The 21,455-nt window shown below is 39.4% G+C and overlaps 1 protein-coding gene across 2 annotated transcripts in view; it reads right to left on the reverse strand.

Annotated features, from left to right (window-relative positions):
* Positions 1 to 21,455, reverse strand: part of wscd2 (WSC domain sialate O sulfotransferase 2) — a 78,256-nt gene that overhangs the window by 29,538 nt on the left and 27,263 nt on the right. For both annotated transcript variants that reach the window (XM_088617933.1, XM_088617934.1), the window contains exons 2-3: positions 10,901 to 11,882; positions 1,394 to 1,508 (exon numbers count right to left, since the gene is read on the reverse strand). In XM_088617933.1, coding sequence (XP_088474059.1) covers positions 1,394 to 1,508; positions 10,901 to 11,267 — 482 coding nt within the window. In that variant the 5' untranslated portion in view covers positions 11,268 to 11,882. The remainder of the gene's footprint in view (positions 1 to 1,393; positions 1,509 to 10,900; positions 11,883 to 21,455) is intronic.

Genomic DNA, 21,455 nt, shown 5'->3' on the forward strand with positions numbered 1-21,455 from the left:
CGTGTGCACAGTTTGAAGCTCTGCTTTCCAGACATTGGCAGTTCAGGCCTTGACTGCTGTATGTCAATAGGTGACTGTAACTGGAGCCCTGATCTGTAGGGCAGAATTGGTAGGATGGAGAGGCTTGAGTTGGCCAGGTCATCCTGGACTTTGCCCACTAATGAGCCCTGTGACTCGCCGGGTGCCTGCAGTTTGCAGTGCTTTCAATGAGAGCTGCATCACTCCTTCAGTGGATGCTAACTCTTCTGCTGGCACTGTGGTTCTCAGAACATGGTGAAGTGGAGGTGAGTCAGAGAAATGCATCATCCTCATCACACTGACAGGAGGTACATTGCCAGCAGATGCCCTAAAAGACAATTGGCAGTTCCAATTTGGGGATGGAGAAGCATATAACGAGAAAACAATTGATTATCTCAAATTTAAAAACTCGAGAATCACATAATATGGTTGAATTTGTTTTGTTTTTTTTTTCACAATCCGGACGTGAGTGTAAGCTTAGAAAGCTGAGATACGCCTAGAAAATGCTTTGGAAAAATGAAGGTATACGTGTTAAAAAATGTAGAGAGCAAAATTCTCAATTGTACATTGTCAATTGATTTCACTGATATTATTTTGCCTCTACAAAGTATAAAACATCCTGCACAGGAACAAAAATACTACATGGATAGTCTGAAAGTAGGAGAGGGGGTTTGCTTACATATATGGCTTATTTGGCTGGAGAAAGCTCCAGGATGCTGCAGTCTGAGAAAGAAGAAATAACAAGAACGTTGTGGATCTTTTCTTTTAGTTTTAGTAGTCTTTCATGGTTATCCTTGTGTAGACGCAGCAGTATAAGCAATGGAGCGAGAGGGAAAATCAGAAATGTGTTCAATGTCTGAGAATAGGTTTACTAGCTACACAAACATAAAGCAGGCAATTCATGTTCCACGTGCTGTTCTATAATGAGGTACGGTCACAGTCTCCGAATTACTGCAGGAGGCCACTTAACAAATGCCTTTGTCATTGTTACAGAAAACTAAAATCACGGTTTTAAATGCAGCCTCGAATAATTATGTAACTAGTCAACTGAGGAACTTGTGCCTTTGTACTACTGTGAAAACCAAGAAACCTGATAACTAGTGATGGTAACACTTTACATTTCAAAATGAGAAATGTTACTTTTACTTCTGACGTTTTCATTTTTACTGGCATGATCCTGACAAACAGAAATGGCTGCGTGTGTCAGTTTTTCTGCTTTTGTGACAGAAAATGTTAAATCTCTTTAGGGTAGTTTCTGAAGTCACTCGTTTCCCAAACAAGCCAGCTAACTTCAAGCAGTAGCAGTATTTTAAGGTAATTGTGAAAAAATAACAGTAAATAGTAAACACTTTAAATTAAGTCTTCAGAGGCCTACCTTTCAGCACAGTTGTCCTGGCAACGAAAAACCGTCATTTTCCTGTAGTCAAAAAAAGAAGCTCCCCTGAGTGCTCTCTTTTGTGTATCATCAGTATAACAGCCAATATATTTTGCTGTGGAAACACAAAAACAAGAATTTAAGATGTACAATTGTAAAAATGCCTGAGTGCTTTCACTATACTTGCTTGGAGCTGAGTGAAGTCACAGCCATAGCTGGTTCACAGATTATAAGACTGCACAATTTGCAACGGACACTTTCATAGGCTTACTTGTCAGTTTATTGATTATGGGTTTGTACAAAATTCCCAACATAAAACAAAAATGTCAGTTCATCAGGTATGAAATTCCTCATTTTAGAAATTTCAGTTAAACAAAAAAAATGACACAGCATCATAGTATCTGATAAAGTAAGAGTATTTATACAGTAATTCAGCAGAGACGCAATAAAACATTCGATTACTTCCAAAATCATTGTTCTCATCCAAACACATTGAGAAAGAAGTGAAGATGCCTAAACATACAGCAGCTCTAGAGGGCTTTATGTGTTGTGGCATTTTAAGCAATCATTTATAAAATATCTATGCAGTGTTATATTGAAAGCCAGCATGTTTTACAAACAATAGGATGGTTTTTCTATTTAGAATAACACGCGCACGGCGTGCTGCTGTTATTGCTGATACAGCTTTAGTGCCATATCTACAGTGCAGACACACACCAGCACAGAACAAGTCTGGACCTGGTGGCTGAATACTGCAGACTTGAAGGATTGGCCAGCCAAATGCTCATTGTCTTCTTAAGTGGTGGGTCAGCAACCTTGAACGAAAGCACTGTGCGTGCTGATCATCTCTTTTTGAAGATGGTTTTCTGAACACAAGCTGACAATTACCAAGAACTACAGTATAGAGCAAGTGCTTCGGTTACTGAGCTGATGGCGACTGATTCCCTGGTCAATGTCATGGGGTGGGAATTCATATTACAACACAACCAGAATGGACTGTGCCAGCATATTTGATATGAAAGGTAAAAAAAAATTATTGCACTGTTAAGACACAAAATATCATTGTCTAGGTTAACAGTACAAATTTGATCAATTTGAAATTTTACTTTGAAAACAGTTTTCTACAGTTACAGCTGGAACGCTATTTTGCAGCAGCACAATTACTTTAGACAATTAAAAATTGCCAGACTTTAGTGTTTCCCAAATGGGAAAATAAAGTTCATATCTCTCTTATTTTATTAATACATGTACTAAACATTGTTTTAACATATTCAAATGAGATCTACCATACAGTACACACTGTATGCGGGTCTAAACAGATCTACACAATAGTTAAGAGTGCAAAAGACATGGTCTGTTAAGCCGCATTTTACAGCAGAACTAGTCAACTCAAAGTATTGTAGAACACATGGTATAGAGTAAAGCATATGAAACAAATCGAACAATAAAAAAAACAGAACAGAATTGAACAAGCATACAGTAAATGTCTCCTATCATTTAAGTTCAATTCAATGTAATAAAAATGTCAAAAGTGCTCAGCAGATGTGATTTTACAGTTTTCAGGTCTTTTGCTAAGTCTAAAGAAGCCTGTAAACAAGTTCATACTACCTTCTGGTGGTCTTGTGTTGTAACAGCAGTTTTTTTTCTTTAGTTTCATAAAGTAAATGGCAACAAATAGTCTCAAAGCTGGCCACTTAGTTGATTAATTTTATCCATTTTCATCAATCTACCCATGTTGTCAGGTCCATATTATACCTTAAACTTCCTTTGCGACTGACCTTCATGTAATCAATACATTACATATTGTGCTTCAATGTTTTCATTAAAATCTTGTAGAGACATTTATTTCAAAATGTGGTTAAAACTATAGTTACGTAGTAGGTGTTCACCACTACACAAGCCTGAGGTGATTTTTATTCAGAGACATTTAACTTGCTTTGCCAGAAAGTAGGGTGCAGATTTAAAAAGGTTTAGCTCTAACACAAAGGATTCTTCAGGTTTTCCAGAACTCCCTGCTGCTTTCAGAACCTCAGACTGATAAACTGCAAGATTACCCTGGATCGCTTCCTTTCTCTCACCCCAAAAAATGCCAGCAATGACAAAAGAAAAAATCAAAGCCCATATTCTCTCTTGCCAGAGCTTTTTCCTTTAAGCAGAATCCCTGAAGAATACTTGGAGTATTATAAAATAACTTCTGAAGTGTGATATTACTGTACATCGTGGCTGTACTGGAGGTAATGTGCTAGCAATGTCAACAAAAGTGTTTTGATCAAGATTTCTCACATGATAAATAATCCTTAGCTCTGCATATTTCTTACAGTGACTGTAATCTTTTAAATGTTTAGTGGTCCTAAAGAATCAGACCATCCCTGTTTGCCAGAAGATCCCATGTACAGTACCATTTGATGGCTTAAGGCCTCCTAATCTTTCTGTCTCACATTTGTTTTGCAATGGTGACAAAGCCAGCATTGCGTTATTTTTTACATAGTAGAATCTGCTGCACTCAAACAATATCAAGCAAAATTAGTTTTTTTTTACTCCATTGCATTTTTTGGTCAATACAGAAAGAAAACAGGCTCGGCTCCACTGAATGAACTGAACAAAACCATAGAAACTATGGAAACTATGACAAATGCTCATTAAGTAAAACAGCATACTGCACATCAAAATAAACATCAAAATGATTGCAAAAGTACTGCAAACAAGCCGGATCATAAAAGCAAGGGGGCACTGATATTCAAAGTTTTGAAACGAAAAGAGTGCCAAGAATTGCAGTCAAGGATCTCAGCAGCTGTCTGGAAGGTCTGGAAAAGTCAAGTGCAGTAGCTAAGCCTGCTGCTTTCTATAAACCTCCAGAGTCTTAATCCTGCTCAGTCTTGCATACACCAATACAGAGGGCAAAACATATGATGAGGGTTCATTACAGATGCTTCGCTCTGCGCAATGTTTCAGCACAATCTACTACTCATTGTTCAAAGTCAGAGAAAATCTCTTCTAAATAGATTATTACAAGACTCAAGACTGTGCTCTTCAGATTTTTGGCTGTCACCGAAACTCTTCATTGAGTAACCTCAAAGCTGCTACAATACTGCAGACTTCCAATCCCTCCCCCTTAAAAAATATCCTGGCTTCATCATACAATTGATTCACTCTCCTTCTCTGTCACTCTCTCAGAAAGGGTAAAGGTCCCTTGTAGTGTTGACTGTATTAGTGTGTGTGTGGTTAGATATTGCATGCTTTTGTATCAATCTGCACCAAGAAAGATTAAGCAGGAGTGAACAGGTTTTATACAGTATGTACTATATATGATTAAGTAATAGGTTTATTCCATGCTGAAAAAAAAGAAGAAAGAGAACACAACGTTTCGGCCGTGGAGCCTTCTTCAGGTGTGGACACCTGAAGAAGGCTCCACGGCCGAAACGTTGTGTTCTCTTTCTTCTTTTTTTTCAGCATGGAATAAACCTATTACTTGTTCCTTTGCAGCCTACGCATGCTGACGCAGCTACCCACCTGAACTATATATGATTAGCCAGCTGTGAATTTGCTATCTGGATTTTGAATCACCGGTTCTGTTGTTTTATCTTTCTGGTTATAGCTATGAACCTCACTGCACATGAGGGAGAAAGAGGAAGCCTGGACAGACTTTCTGATCCAGCCAGCTTTCAGTCACTGTATTTTCCAACGTGCCACAGCCAACAGAACTCCATACGGGAGGTTCACTGCTGACCGCAAAAGAGGCACATTCCTCACCGACAGCAATGCAAGCCTGCAGGTGACTAAGGAGCTACTGTACAGTGGTCATTGTATTGCTTGGAGCCAAGAGAGCCCTGGCTGACTACCCAACAGAATTCTTCGCAGTGCAACATTACAGCTGATATGATGTGGTGGCATGATCCAGACTCGAAACTGTGATGTCAGGTTCATAGAGCTCAACCTTCACTCAGACAAGCATCTTGACTGGTCAAGACAATTAGAATGCCCCTCTACTTGTAATTTCTTAATAAATGCAATACGTTTTAAAAAAGACACAAATGCCTACAGTCCCACATTTAAAAGCTTCTCTTCGTCTCCCACTTGTTGCAAGACGGGGAGTGATCTAGGAACCACAAGCACTATAAAAGAAATGATCACTTCTGTACGTGCCACATATTCTCCACAACCCCTGGGTATAATCTCAAGGGTATGCATTTTACAGAGTGTAAAATGTGAGAGAAACATTAACGAGTACATAGCGACTCAGAAAGCTGATGGTCCAAGTGCAAAGTCGCCGGTGGGCAGGAAGCACATGCTCACTCTCTTGTGACAAAGAGCAGATGACGGTGCAAAAAGGCTGTAGGTCCCAAGGTGCCCCCCAACGGCTCCCGTCGAAGACTATGGAAGACCCCTGTTTTTGATGAGAAGATGATTCTACACATGAATAGAGCAACACTTCCAGCAAAGGAAAGAGTGCGGGTTCCGAAGTCTAAATTTCTGCACATCCCGTCATCTGCCAGAGTGGCAAGAGACCAACCGGGGGAGAGGCAGATAGAAAGAAGGAAACCCCAGCATAAGAAGTTCATGGTTTGTCAGCGCTTGGCAGCACTGCCAGGGGAGGTGAATGCAAATCTGAAAATTAATGCGCTGATAAAGTTCTGGAACACCGCACAATCACATACAAAACGCTCCTACCAGATATGAGCCTTGTGATTTACCATCTTATCAAATACAGGTTGTGTTAACATGTTTACACAGCAATGCACTCGGGAAGCAGCTGCAGTTTCTCCGATGCTCCAGTTACACCCTCGACTTGCAAAACATTCCCCACAGATCTGACATTTTTAGACCTATCATTTTAGCATTAAGACTTCATAAACGTCCGCTGATCTGCCTGTAATCTACCTGTGTACAGTAGCTGTGTTTGCAGCTGTGCCTAAATGCAGAATGTAAAGAAAAGAGATCTGCATTCCAAATAGTACTCCTTGCAGGAAACAACAGTCTGAGTCAACGGGGACTGAAGTGAACTTACAGTAGCTGACCCTATTATGATTCAAACGAATCAGACTGTCAGGTAAAAAGAGATGCTCTAAATGGACTCAGTCTGAAAGGTCAAATTTCAAGACGTTTAAAAACAAGGAAAAAAAACCTGAAGAATCAGACACACTCATACAAATACAACAAGGATTTTAAAATTTGTACCTGGATCTGGACTCTAGTGCAGATGTACAAACTAGCCTTCTTGGATTATGAGTGATGAGTAGCAATAATGTTGAAGGTTACGAGTTGATGGTCTGGATTATGGAGTGTGAATTATTTTACGGGCGGCACATTTATGGCGCAGTGGTTAGCACTGCTGCCTTGCAGAGCTGGGATGCTGGGTTCAATTCCTGACCTGGGGTACTATGTGGGTGGAGTTTATACGTTCTCCCCGTGTTCACATGGGCTTCCTCTGGATGCTCTGCTTTCCTCCCACAGGCCAAAAACATACTAGCTGGTTAGTTGACTTCTGGGAAAATTGGCCCTGGCATGAGTGTGTACATGTCTGTTTGTCTGTATGTGCCCTGTGATAGACTGGTGTCCAGTCCAGGGTGTACCCCACCTTGAGCCTGTCACTTGCCCCTTGTGACCCTGAATTAGATGAAGTGGTTAGAAAATGGATGGATGTTTTCTCAATAAGTGCAATGAAGTGATTTCAGACCTATGTACCAGTACAAATGACTGACCATGACATACCAGTACTAATGACTGTAAATAATATATTTAATGACTTCTCTTTCCCATTTGCCTAGTTTATTTTTAAACTGTTGGATCATTCCTAAATGATTAAAATGATTTTTTCCAAGGTCATAAGAATCAGTGTTATCTTTAAAGCATTTTTGCCAGATAATAGAAATAAATGCTCCTCAAACAATCACCCATGACTTTCAACATGTTCACTGGAAATATATGTCATAAATGGTTGGTTTCAAAGATATAGTAAACTAATCTGATTTTCCTTGCGGCAGAGCTGGACATAAATATATTTTTTGTCCCTGACTTCCCAGTTAGATTTTATTTTATATAGGGAACATAATTATATTCTGGGGACGAACCATCAAACAGTACAGTGCAGAGACAGGCTATGTAGGAACTGTAGTTTCACTGTGGGACTTTGACCTATCAAGTACTCTACCTTAACACGTCCTTAATTACAGTACATAATTGACTATGCCTCTGAGGATTACTAAAATAATTAAGGTAGAGCTGGGACAAAGGCTTGCAATGGAGATGAATTTAAGTAGCAAGATTGCTTTTCTCTGATCTAGAGTATCCCTCCAATCAGAAGACAAACATTCCAGCTAACATCTTTACCTGCTGTAGGTTAATGTACTGTAATCCTTGCCACAGCATCTCCTGAGGGTATCATTGTACTAGCAAGGGTTTGTACTAGAGCTCTATCTGTCTTTTCAGTCTTTGAAAAGACCTTTAGGTTTTTCTCTGGTTCCATTGCGCCAGGGTGGACTATGTGAATGAGTTTAATTGAGACTCCCAAGGGCTCTAACACTAAAAAAATGAGTTTTGGGACTAGCTGGTTCTTCAGGAACAATAATGCCTGGATAATCTCCCAATGACAACATTAATTTCTGTCACTTAGAGGACGAAGCTGTTTTGTCAGAGGTTAATTGCTCTGGACACATTACATGTAGACCGGAAAAAAGGTGCTGTGTGGTTTTACAGTGACTCGAAATTTACACTTCGAAACCATCTGCTAGGAGTTCTTAAAATGTCAGTTCTGATTAGCCTAATGAACAGAGAGTGATAGAATCTTCAAATTCAGTTTTTTTTCTATTAATGGGTCCTTCCTTAATTTGTCAGACAGCACTGAATATGAAGGCCCTGTACGTGATTATGAGTGGACTGCAAGCCAGGTATTCACAGAGGTTATTAAAACACTCCCAATATCTTAAATGGAAAAAAAATGAACATGGGGATTATCAGAATTTAAGCAAAGTAAAGGCAACACAATGCTGTAGAATGAGTTATAGTTTAAATATATCCTGAGTTATAGTTTAAAACCAGGTTACATCAAAATTTAGACACAACAATCAATCACATCTCACAAACCCAGTGCTTGATGCTTGATGCAGCACTCCTGCATGTGACGAACTTGGTTTTACCCATTGGAACCTCACCATTATGTAACTGACTTGTATTCTGTGATTACTTGAGCATTAAATGTAATAAATGCTGTTATCAACAAAATGTGGCACCTTTGTGATAAGCCTTACAGTACTGAAAAAATTATAACCAAATGTTTGATATATGATCTATGCTGTGACATATACACCAAGTTGGTACAATATAACACATCCACTTACTACATACAGTACTGTGCACAGTATGCACAGTACAAATGTGCTGTTACAGCAATATAATGCAGAGCCATTGCAGTGACTCTTACAGCAACTGTGATGTACACATTTGATAATGCAATAAGTTTGAGGAATATAAGGGAGTGTATTTCAAACAAAAGTGAAAAAAGAAACTCAACAATAGTTGAGGTGCTGTCCAATACACCTCAGTAAAGACAGCCAATTAAGCTTGCACACTTTTTCTTTTTTTATTAGAACTCATCGATGTTTTGGGACAGCATACAGCACACAAACCTTCAGCAGGACACACATTTCCAGTGTGTGAAAGCTTATCTTATCTGTCAGCAGGGAGAGAATTCAGGAAGAGTACAACATTCTTTAGGATAAGTGATTTGAGGTTTAGAGGGGTATGTTTAAAAAATGTGAATTTGCTTAATGCCCAGGAAGCTGGGGGGCTTCTACTAGTCCAGCAGTAATGAGATTTGAATAGAAAAAGGCAAATGACACTAATGCGATTTAAAAAAAAAACTGACAAACTGCAAAGGACAATTACTGCAGTTTGAAGCCAAAACCTGTTGTGTGAGAACCTCTGTGCTCTTTTCTTATTCGAAGTTATTCAAAGGTTTGGTAAAGTGAAGCCGAGCAAATACAGTATGCTAGACCTTACTGCCATTAGATAAATGATAATACAGCAGCAATTTCCCTAAATACCAATGCCATCCATTATGCTGCTGTCACAAATTCAATGTACTATATCAGTATGTGACTGTACTGTGCCTCTTGTCACTGACCCACTTTATTAATGACAACAAATTGCAACCACATGCATGGTCCCATGAGGAAAGAAGAGAACAAGCTGTTTCAAAGAGCTGTGAACTGTGGCAATCTGCTCACTATATTCTTATAATGCATATTGATTCACATCAAAAACGTCTGCCTTCAATGATGATAAATAGCTCTGGAAGCAGCCTGATGTTTACCTGGGATCTGGGAATAATTCTGAGTTCCAGCCTTTCCAATGAGATAGTAACAAAATCTGGGATTGCTGCTACTACTAGCCAGTGAAGTGACAGTAAAAAAACATTGAGACTTTGTAGTTCATGCATCGCAGGTAAAGGATATAGTAAAGGCATTTGTCTCTATAAGAAAGGAGCTTTAAAAATGCATCCAATGAAGAATTATGTCCGTTTCACCACTATGAGAACCAGTTATTGCTTATAAATTTAAATATTCCTGTAATTCACAGAACAGTCATTGAGTGTGCTTACTGACTCTCCGGTTAGCTCCAAAAGCTTTTAAAATACATGCAGGCAATAGGTTTATGTAGGTTCAGCAGAGATGTTGTAATCTCTTATCAGTGACTTCTCCTGACAGTTACCTTGATTTACAATAATGCAGAGTCACTCAGAACAGAAAATGTACAGTATTAGGATCCCTGTATTATCCAACACAGCTGCACTGTGGCACAGTGTTAAGCATTGCTGCCTTGCAGATTTGGCTTCAGGGTTCATTTCCAGGCCGGAGGTGCTATCTGTGTGTTTTTGTGTTCTCGTGTTCACGTTGGTTTCCTCGGGGTGCTCTGGGAAAATGGCCCTAAGTGCGAATGGGTTTTAAGTTCATCCCTACATGTTGCAGTTCAGTTTGAACAGGGGATACACTTGTTGTTTTTTTTAGTTTGGAAAAACGCTGGCGTCGTCTCAGCTGTTACCGAAAGGTGGATAACCTGCACCGAGTGACAAAATGAAGGACTCCACCTGTGTGAAGTACTCCTCATTAGCACTCAGTGGGTCACTTGAATTCTTGGGCACTGCTGAAGGGAAAAATGGCCAAAACTGATAAACCCTCCTGTAGCACCACAGACAGCAACGTCGTAATAACGTTCCTGATTTTCTCCTCATAGGCTCTGTCTGCCAACGCTTTCATTCTTATCTTCACGGCCACCTTTAGCTCATACAATAAAAAAGCTGAAGTTAATGTTTCAGTGCTGTGCAGTGTGGCTTTATCTTTTAAAAATGTCATTAGATCCTTTTGTTCCATTTCTTTTTTTTTTTGCAAGGGGTATGGGCTGGAGAATTCCCGGTAGACTAAAAGTTACTCCAAAGGGACTTTCTGCATGGAACAATTGTTTGCCTGATAACAAATATCAGGGAATGGTGGGAAAAGTCAAGGCGCTACTTACCTCTGCTTTCCTCCAGATCCTTCGTATTCCTTCCTTTGAGTGCCCGATTCCACCTGTTGGCATAGTCCCCTCCTCTCCCTCTTTCTGGAGCATCCAGGGAAGCTGGCTTCAACCAGGGTGGGCTATACCGCCTTGGCGGTCTCTGGGTCTCCTTGAAGACCCTACCAATGAGGCCCAGGTTCTGTGCATCAGGTCCGTTTGCTGTCTCTCCAGCCGCTGGCCCCTTACTGGCCTCGGCAGTCTCCCCGGCAAAGCCAGAGTGCAGGAACACGAGGCTGCCCGCCGTCAAGTACAGAATGATGAAGGAGAAGAAGCGTACCGGCTTCCTTCGGAAGTAGCGCTGGAGCTTCAGCAGTAACCTAGCCATCCTTTGCCCCTCTGCCCCTCAAACTCTGGATGCTGGGACCAAACATAAAGCAGTCAGCCTAGTGAAAAAGGTACTTGTCGCCCAGTTAAAAGGATAGTCCCCACAAAACAAACAAACAAAAGAAGGTAAAACTCAAAGAGCTCGGCGGAAACTCTGTGCACTTGATATTCCACTTCAGAAAAAAAAAAAAGAAGAAAATTCTGTTGACATCAAAAGATGACCACTTTCTCCTGTGTCGTTCTGCGGTTTGCATAGTATCTGTTTCCCATGGTTAAATGTATCCTGTGTCGCTCCGTCTGAAAACCACCCCCCCTATTTAAGTTCCTGCAGAAAGCCCAGGAGACAGGGCTGATGGAGGGTTCATGTCGTGAAAAATGAGCGCTCGCCGGTGGTTTGAAAGATGATCAGTTGATGCAGCTCCTGCTCTGTTATCAAGGCAGGGACACAGCTCCTTCGGAGCATTTTTTCCCTCCTTCTAATGAGAATGGCTTTGTCTGCACTCCTCTGCCAGCGCACCCGGATGCTGATTCCCATGTACAAAGTGCTGACTGATATCCTTTAGTTTTAATAAGACGCCATTCAGGATGCCTCAGCCGGGGGGGATGAGTTCAGCATCTGCAGGCAAAATCAGATCTGTCAGTTTGTTTTGTCCCCCATGTAATTGCTTGACTTTACCTGATCTGTGTTCCTCTCTGGATTTGGGGGAAAAGATCCAATTCAGAAGCCACAACAAAAAAGTAAACAAAAGATGTTAAGGAATGACACTGACACCTTTGTTTTGCCTACAATTTTCAGGAGAGTCCATTCTTGGTTGAATGGTATTATGATTCGATCACCCTAACAAATCTTTATTTGTGGAAGGGAAGAGGTGTCATGTGATACATGAGCTTTGAAAGATATAAAATATCCAGATAGCAATACTGACCACACAGGGGCATTGTGTTGATCTGGCTTTAATTGTCTTCGGCTGTAATTAATGAAGTCAAAGTAGAGTGTAATTAACAAAAACACTTTGTCTGAGTGTAACATAAAAAAACAAGTTAAGTGATTCACTTATACTGGTAGTTTGTCTTAAGTACAGTACCAAAAAAGGTACATTTTATTCTTGATTTTTAAATATGAGATTTCCACAGCACAGAACACAAACAGATTTTAAAGAAGAATTTTTCCTTTTGACTGAAAACCACAGGCTGTTCTCCCTTACTATAACACGGACATAAACTAAGTCGTGCAAGGTAAATGACACCTTCAGACTGCTAAGGCCCCTCATCTTCAGCTTTATTGCGTAATATATGCTATATAAATCCAATTGCTCAAATTAGTTATGAGAAAAGTGAGAATGTAAGGCTTCAGAAACTCTAGCAACAAATGAAATGAAGCCACTAAGCTCCTGACTGTTTACCTGACTCCTAGTGCATAAATTATTCTCGAACTTAAGGTCAGAGTTCAGGGGTTAAGTTTAGGGCCTTGGATGTTTTAATGTTAAGTGCTTTTTGGACTAGTACGTCCTCTGATCATAAAACATTTTTCCTACTAAATTTGGACTTTGAATAATAGTTTACTGTAAAAAGACATTTGCATAATTTCTTTGTGAGACTGTCCAGGTTGACATCTGACTGGGTGTAAAGTCAAGTCTGCACCTTCACTTGAAAGTGATTTTCAGTTTTTATTATCTTATGAATATCAGACTTGCTAAAAATAGCATGTCACTGAGCCCTCTTAAAATACCTTCAATTATCCTTACTATATTGTACATTTACATCAGAATATGTAACTTTGTAAGAGCACATCAGCATAAATCCACTGAAACACATTGTCATGTCAAGAGGACCTACAGTACACAACATTTGTACATGTTTTTACAAGAACTGTATCTCAAAGCCATTCAAGATTACATACTGTATAAATTATTTTTTAAGACTGATACAGTAATTGTTGTTGAATTGTAGCACAAACCTTCAGAGTTCCCTATTTTCTATCCTTTCTGCAAGGGACAGAATGATGGTTGCTAGCCAACATACCAATGAGCCATGCCATAATTTGTCTGTCCTCTGCACTGTATACCATCTGTTTCAGGTGCTTTTTAACATGGCCAGCTTTTAATGCATTTTTGATGGCTGTTGTGTGATGGGTTTATTACAAGATGAGTTGGATGTGATGTGCATCATCTTCTAATGAATGGCTTTCACAACAAAACTTGGAAGAAATTTGAATGTGTAACAGTCTAATGGACTTTACCTTGAAGCCCCAGATAATCTTGTCTCGTTTTTGGTCTCGACACTAGAGCTCAATTGCTATAAAAAAGCAGAGTGGTTTTGCTTTAGCCAACTCTATCTTGCTGCTCCTCACATTCCAAACACTGTTGGCAGCTCACTGGGAAAGTCACACAGTCATCTCCTCCTAAACATGATTTAAAATTTTGAAGTGGTGTTGTCAGGGTGAGAGTTCCCACAGGAATGGAGGTTTCCAATTGGCTCAACAACACTGGCTGCTATTGCACACTGTTTGCTCCAGCACACCCAGCAGAGCACCTGTATTACCTGATACTATACTCCCCCAGTCTCACTGCCATGACTGCAAGGGAACCAAAAAGTCAGAACTCCTAGGGCTAGCATGTAACCTTTGAAGCGTTCAACCTTTGAAGATACGAGGTTGGTGTATGGATACCAGAACCCAGCTTTGATCTCTGGAGCCCATCACTGATGCCTGACACAGGCTTGAAAAGTTGATTGAGTCTGGTGATCTTTGAAAGAAACATTAGAATCCTGAGCCATTATTACACAACCTACTGTAAGTGCTTTGTTTATAGCAAACCCACACGTTTTTCTCAGATATTTTTTCATTCCTACTGTCTTTTGTTCTTTCATTCATTTTAGTCTATCTTTGACATTGACATGCCACAGACGGTATGCAATTTGATTGCATGTTCATCCACACCACTGTTTTTCTGTATCAAGGTTGACCAACCCGGGTCACTGAGGGCTCCCGTGCCTGGTTTTAAAACAGCAGAGCTGCGAGAGATGGTTAAATTAGTCCAATTAAGCCAATTAATGAGCTGATTGGGGTCATTAAGAGCTGAGCTGGAATGGAATGAATATCTGGAGACACATACCATCTCTCATGGATGAGGACTGCATAGCCTTTCTCTCTCAGTGTAGCAGCTTCTTTCAAAGGAAATTTCAAAAATAGCCCTCGTCCAACTCTTCTGAGAAACAACAGACATGTCTGTCAGGCTAGACATACCGTGTTATTATTATGTGATAAATTAGGAAATCATCCTATCAGTGAGAGCTTAAATAAATGTCATTCTTTTTTTTCTGAATGTGCATGAAGTTATGTAAAACATTTGCTTGACTTGTCATTATTTGTTTCCACACAAATCAAACCTACATCACTGGTAATGAAAGAAAGAGAAGCAAAATAGGTTGTTCAAGTTGAAATGATAAAAATCTTTTCATGGACACGACACATATTAGGGAAACATAACACCCTTGAGTCACAAATGAAACAAGTCAGCTTTATTTTCAACTCAGAGTTAGCCTGAATTGCCAATTCACAATGCTTCCAGTGATGTGCTTGTAACCGTCCAAAATCCTTAACTATTGCAGGAAAGAAAGCCATTTAATTACTGGCAATCAAAACTGTGACAAAATTATTTGAATTACACACCTGTTTCCTGTAAATATGATAGCATTCCAATTTCCAAAGGAAAGATTAACAGAGAGCAAGAATACCGTAAACTATCAAAACTGCATTACAAGTAATAAAATGTACCTTTTAAAAAAGTTATTAGGTGTAACTAATTAATTTTTCATAATCTAGATTTCATTAAAATTCACTACTGTGAGTTTTATATTTAATGCCAATCTTATTTCTTCCCATAAAAAAACATTGATCTAAGGCTTCCTGCTCAAAACAGCAAATGAACGTCCTGATTAACGTCCGGGAGTCAGGAGCCCTGTCATCGCCTTCCACCCAGCCACAGCTCTGTCCCAGGGAATCTTATCTTTGATAGATCAAACCATCCACAACCTCAATCACATGAAATGATAAAAAGCTGTGGCTGTCTAGGTGCAGTCTTTTCATCATCTCTCTGCTGACAAAACTCCTGTTCTGCCTCCCTCCCAGTGTTTACAGCATTTTTTATCTCGCCGGGGAAATTAAGTGGGACCATGGACTCACACCCCACACTCAATTCATTTTTGTTCTTATGTTCTTATCCTTTTGTTCTTATGTGAGCACAACAGGAAGAATAAGACAGATGAGAACTATAAAACAATTACTATCTAATAGAAGTAATGATAATAATAATAATAATAATAATAATAATAATAATAACTGCTTACACTTATATGCACTTTTCTGCACTCCACACAAAGCGCTTTACAGGTAATGGGGATCCCCTCCTCCACCACCAATGTGCACCAATCTAATAGAAGCATAGCCATTACAATCTTCACAAGCCTAGGACAGGGGGTGGGTGCTACAGTACGATGTTCAGACATCATACAGTATAGTTATTTTCCACTGATGATGGGATAGATATCAGCGCAGAAGGGGGGTGTAGAAATTCCCTGTTGATGGTAAAGCATTTTGGAGAGAGTAAGGGGGGGATAAACCAACTCACTGGTGTGTACATGAATGAAAAATACATTTCAGAATTTGTTCTGGAAGAAGAGAAGACTTTACTGCTTGGGATCATCATTTTCAGAGCTGTTTTGTGAACAAGGAATGGTGTTTTTGTTTCTTGAAAAAATCCAGCAGGATTTATTGTTGCAGACCTTTGTATCTGGATTGCTTTCATACAGTGCATTACCACGTTCAGGGTTCAAGCTTAATAAAAAGAAGACATAAAAACACAAAAAGTGATTATTCTGCATAGCCTCTTCTAGATTCTTTTTTCTTGCCCATGCTAGTAACACATTTTTGTCTTTCCATGCAGACAAAATACAATATTTTCTTATTACCTGCCAAGTCTATGTCGCCTTTAGGCATGCACTTCTTACAGACGCTCAATAAGATTTAAGTCCAAAGGCCATTAAGGCAGTGTTGGAGGTTGTTTTGAGGCTGTACAGACATCTCACATGATGGATAGGAGTCTTGTCACCTCTGAAAATTGCCATCTCACATCCATAGCCAGTGTAGCACAATGTACAAGTGGAAAACACCAACACGACAGAAACACCTACAGTAGGGATTAGAGCGGGCACTGAGAGTTGTGAAAATGCTAGCCATTCCTAAAAATGCTGTACTCCCGTGAAATGCCTGGAACAGACCTGATGAGCATTTCAAAAACCTTGATTTTAATTTTGGTTTGAAAACAACATCCTTTTGAATTTATTTGAGCTGTGAGACCTCTTTCAAACATCTCTGGATCCATGAATTCCTAGACTGATGTAGGAAGAAACCACAAAATAGATGCTTCTGATTTGTTTATTGTTCAAATTCTATTTACCAGCTGCACAGTTAGTCATAAATGACTCAAACCTGCTTGTTAAGAAGCCTATAGTACCATAAACTGCCTCTGTTAATAAAAAAACAATTGAACCCTGAGCTTGTTGGACCCCTTGAGTGAGAATTTAAAGCTCTTCAAACACACTTAAAAACAAGTTTGAAAGTAAAGAGGGTGAAAGGATTTTAGCAGCCAAGACACGGCAAAGCCATCAGTCTACAACCACAGGCAGAAACCTCTGATTGGTCATTAATTCAGATTCATAATAAATGAGCCAGCAAATATTTAATCAAAGTGGATTTCGGGAGAAAATGTCAGAGTTAATCATCACACACAGTCCGTGAGATCGTGCGCAAAATGAAGACAGGAACTCTATAAATATACTTTTATCTGTCACAAGGCACTTGAGTTTAGTGACAATCCACTCTCCACAGAAAAACAAAACTGGAAGTTTTTTTTTTACTCTTCCTTCAAGACAAATTGAATTAATCAAGACTTTTGAAAAACCATCAGCTGTACGAAATCTAGCATGCCTCTCTTTTTCCATCTGAAGTTAGTCGAAGCAAAATGTATTTAGGTGGCAATACATCAGGGTTGGTGGTGAGTTAACATCATCAAAATGAATACAGCTCTGTGTGCACTTGTGCGTTTTCCAAAAAGCAAAACTTGAAACCACGATCATTTGTCACAAAGAACATATAGCCAGAATGCTTGCACATAGCAGTGATTTCTAACCCTTCCCAAAGACAGAATCAGATTATGATTCAGGGATATAAACTTCAAGATTAAACTTCCTGGACTGCTTCTTTTATTGTTTCTTCTCACAAAATCAGCTCTCCTCCTCACAGTGTCCACAGGGCTGTTCTCATGGCTGGCTGAGATATGACTGATTACTAATGTTAACAGCAGGAGATTCAAGATGAAAAATGTTAGAAAGGTTTAAGCAGTTTCAAAAGATGTTTGACTCTTTTGGTTAAATTAATTTCTTTCCAGTTTTATATTGTATCTGATTATGGATATTCTCTTTGTTTCTTAATTTACCTTTCTCTTATATTATTCACTCTACCTCATACGATGCCCAATAACAATATACAATTATATGCTTACAATGTTCTATAAGCATGTGATTAGCTTTGTATCAAGAAAGAGGTGATAAAATAAGCGAATGTTTGAGACAAAAGCTACTTATTGAATGGTTAAGCACTGAGAAATGTGACCAAACCACCCCACCTCTTACAAAAACAATGTCTTGCTGGTAATGAAACCCAGCAAGGACTTCAATTAGGAAGCTCACAATAGGTCTACAAAGGAAACCCAACTGAGTTCATGTTCAGTGCAGGATTGCCTTACTGTTTTGTTGTTTACTTATTTTCAAAAATCCTTCCTGCTTTGGATCCCTGCTAACGAGAGCGAGAGGTGTTCAGCCTGAAGAAAAGCACGGAGTTTTTAAAAAGGTCTTCTAGTGAGGTTAAAAAAAAAATTATAGTAGCATGTTGTTTGGGAAGCATGAGGCTAAAGAGCAGCCTCAGAGAAAGGGTTATAGGTTTCACATTTCTTTCAGATGACCCTACTGGGTCCCATTTCTTCACATTACATCAAAAGGGCATACAGTATTAAGAGTTCAAAAGGAAGAGAGAGGGAGATTGTGGGGAAGACTTGAGGTGGGTAACTTATAAGAGAATATGCATTTTACCATTGAGGGCTGCGATTTCAATGAACCCATCGTTCATGGGGTTTAATGCTTAAGACTATGAGATATTCACAAAATAGATATAGTGCCAAGTACTCTGTGCTGTATATACAGTATATGTGAATTTATGTGTATATGATGATTTAAGCTCACTTCTTAGGTTTCATACAAATTCGTAAAATGTAAACTCGTATAACTGCCATAAATCAATGGAAAAGTTCGGTTTTGTGTGATTCCAACCACAGGTATTATTTCTGACTAGTGCTTCCTTCCGTCCACTATTTAATCCATGAGTTTTTAATTGTATTTCTTCTGAGTCTGCCTTGCATTGATTGCAGACTATAGAGTACAGTATTCATTACATTACAAAATGTTTCCATGTCAGGTGAGGGCATAAGTCAATGTCTGTATGAGATTATACCCAAGACAAGGTTTCAGACTGGTATATTTGACACGGAATTTGCCAGCCTCCCAGGACATCTAACCCTCGAGTTTAATGCTGATGTTTGAGATAACTTGTGACCTTGCAGAAAACTGACCATTCTCGGGCAAATTAACAAAACAGCTATGCTAAAGAAAAAGGGAACTTTGTCCCCTGATTTCCTTGACGTTAATCTTTTTTCCCCAACAAACAAGCATATATAAGTTGTATAAGCCTCAGTTCCTGGCTGAGTAACCAAATCTGAACTATCCATGGGGAGACAAGTGGCTATTCTAGAGACCAACATGGGCCAGGTGTAGTTTGAGTAGATCACTTACACAAGCTACCATAATTTAAGAAGCTTCACAATATACTGTAGGTCAATCAGCTTTTGGAAAAGTTAGTACAGATCAGGAACTTAGTAAGTAAGTTCAGGTACTGACTATGACAGTATTCCCATTAACCACTGTGGTATTAGCCAACCTGTATACACACAGCCTTAAAGATTAATGATAGGGCTTCAAATGCCTGTCAAAGAACAGACACTTTTATTCTTTATCTATTAGCCCTTTAGCATAGGTCTGTTTATCTTGAGTGACCTTCAAATGCCACAGAGTGACTTATAATAGGATGTTGGCATTACATCGTATTCAAAAACCAAAGATTATTTTTTGCTAATATTCATAGTAAAATAAATCACATGACACAGATAATCTATGCAGATAATCTATCTGTTTCTAAAGGAATGTATACAGAACGTTATCATTAGATACAATGCTTTGTTAAAGATATCCAAGACAATGTTCTCAGAATGCACCTAGTGTAAGTGGGATCAGTTCATAAAAATGTAAAATGTCCCGCATTACAAACAAAAAGCAATAAAGAAGAAAAGTCTTGTAGAGGCCAGTAACAACATTAAGCAATACCTGCTCCAAAACAGACATTATGAAAGCAAACAATTGGATTTTACCATTGTAACCCATCTCAATCGGATGTTAGCACTTTTTCTGTCAGAAGCACGCCCTGCCTTTCAATAATGGTTTGCTCTCTGCTGAGGAGACCTCTTTGACCTAATGTAGTATTTAAATTACAGGTTTGCTGCCACTTTTGTAACCATCAAGTCAAATTACTGCATTTAAAAAGATTTCAGCTCGCACCGATCTGAATGATGATATGTTTACATTTCCACGCTGCAAGTTACAGTAATTGTCACCCTCGAGCCCTTTCCCCATTGCACAATTGCTCCTTTAAATCACATGAAGCATGTTCAACATATTTATTCTCAGGGAGATCCCACCAGCAGTTAGAGACAAAGCTCTGGGAGACTGTGTCATGAAATAATGGCCTACTTTAAAGTATAGTCTTCCATTGAGCCTGGCGCCCATCCACAACACATCATGATTACAATGAGATCATTTGTTTCCTGTGCAAGAGAGGTAACATATGCAAAAAAGCACATTGTACTGTAAGTGCAGGCAATAAAGACCCACAGAAAATGAGAACAGCTTGGCATTATCAGCCCAACAGAATAGCATTGCACCATTTCATTCTGCCACAGTATACAGTATTTTATTAATAGCAGCCTTTCCCACCTGTTGGCATCCCTCATGCTGAAAACCCCCTGAAGGCTTTTCGTCTACTTACTCATTAAGCTTAAACAACACAAATGTTTCAGATCCGTTCTGGCAGAATAATCTTCGTTTCAGCGATTCTGGATCCTCAAATACATGTGGATTCTCATATTCCTCACACAGCATTTCTCTCTTACAGTATATTACAACCAGATTGAATCAGACTTATAACTTGAAAACAGAGATGATCCTGGGAATTGAATCTGTACTTTCCTTAATTTCCTGTAATAAGCAGTGAGCAAGTGAGCTCTCAGACACACTGCTCCAATATGCCTGTCTGTCACAGCCCTTTGTCATCTGAGACCCTGTGAGCTCCACAGACTCATACACGAGAGTTAACACTGACTGGAGGAGCCATGTCTCAGTGATTGTACTACATGCTTGCAGGAGACTCATAATGCACAGCAGCCTTACCTACTGAAGAAAGATCTAGTGTACAAAGCTGAAGGCAGTATGTCATGTTTGCGTCCTTGTTTTTTAATCTGCACCACGCGAGGAGTAGTATTTTTGATTGATCTAAATTATTAGCCGTTTGGGCTCATCCGCTGCAGTTGTAACAAGATGCTCAATTTTAAAGAGGTCCCACAAATTGGTGGTGTAGAAAAGGGGACTCTTACCACCTGATGAGTCTCACGTCACAGTCGGCTCATGCCATGACGCAGGTTTGTGACACTGGCAATACACTGAGTTAAAACTAGTTAGAGCTCTTTGAATGAGGGGGGCAGATCGTACTGGCAAACTGACAGAAGTTAGTCTTGTGCTGCTGCAAGTACAGCCAAACCCTGGCAGCATTCTCATTTATTTGTACTCACCTGAGCAATCATGGTTACAATTAAGCTAATAATATGGAACAAAATTGAGCAATTTCTGAATTATGGGACACAGCCTTTGATCTGAACAAGCCCCCCCACTGCTCAGACACTCGGGAGTAACTATTTTGTGGCACATTTTATTAAAACTGAAAATAATATGGTTGACATACATGACGCCACAA

This window comes from Lepisosteus platostomus, chromosome 24 (assembly GCF_059453375.1).
Source record: "Lepisosteus platostomus isolate fLepPlt1 chromosome 24, fLepPlt1.hap1, whole genome shotgun sequence".
Lineage (NCBI taxonomy): Eukaryota > Metazoa > Chordata > Actinopteri > Semionotiformes > Lepisosteidae > Lepisosteus > Lepisosteus platostomus.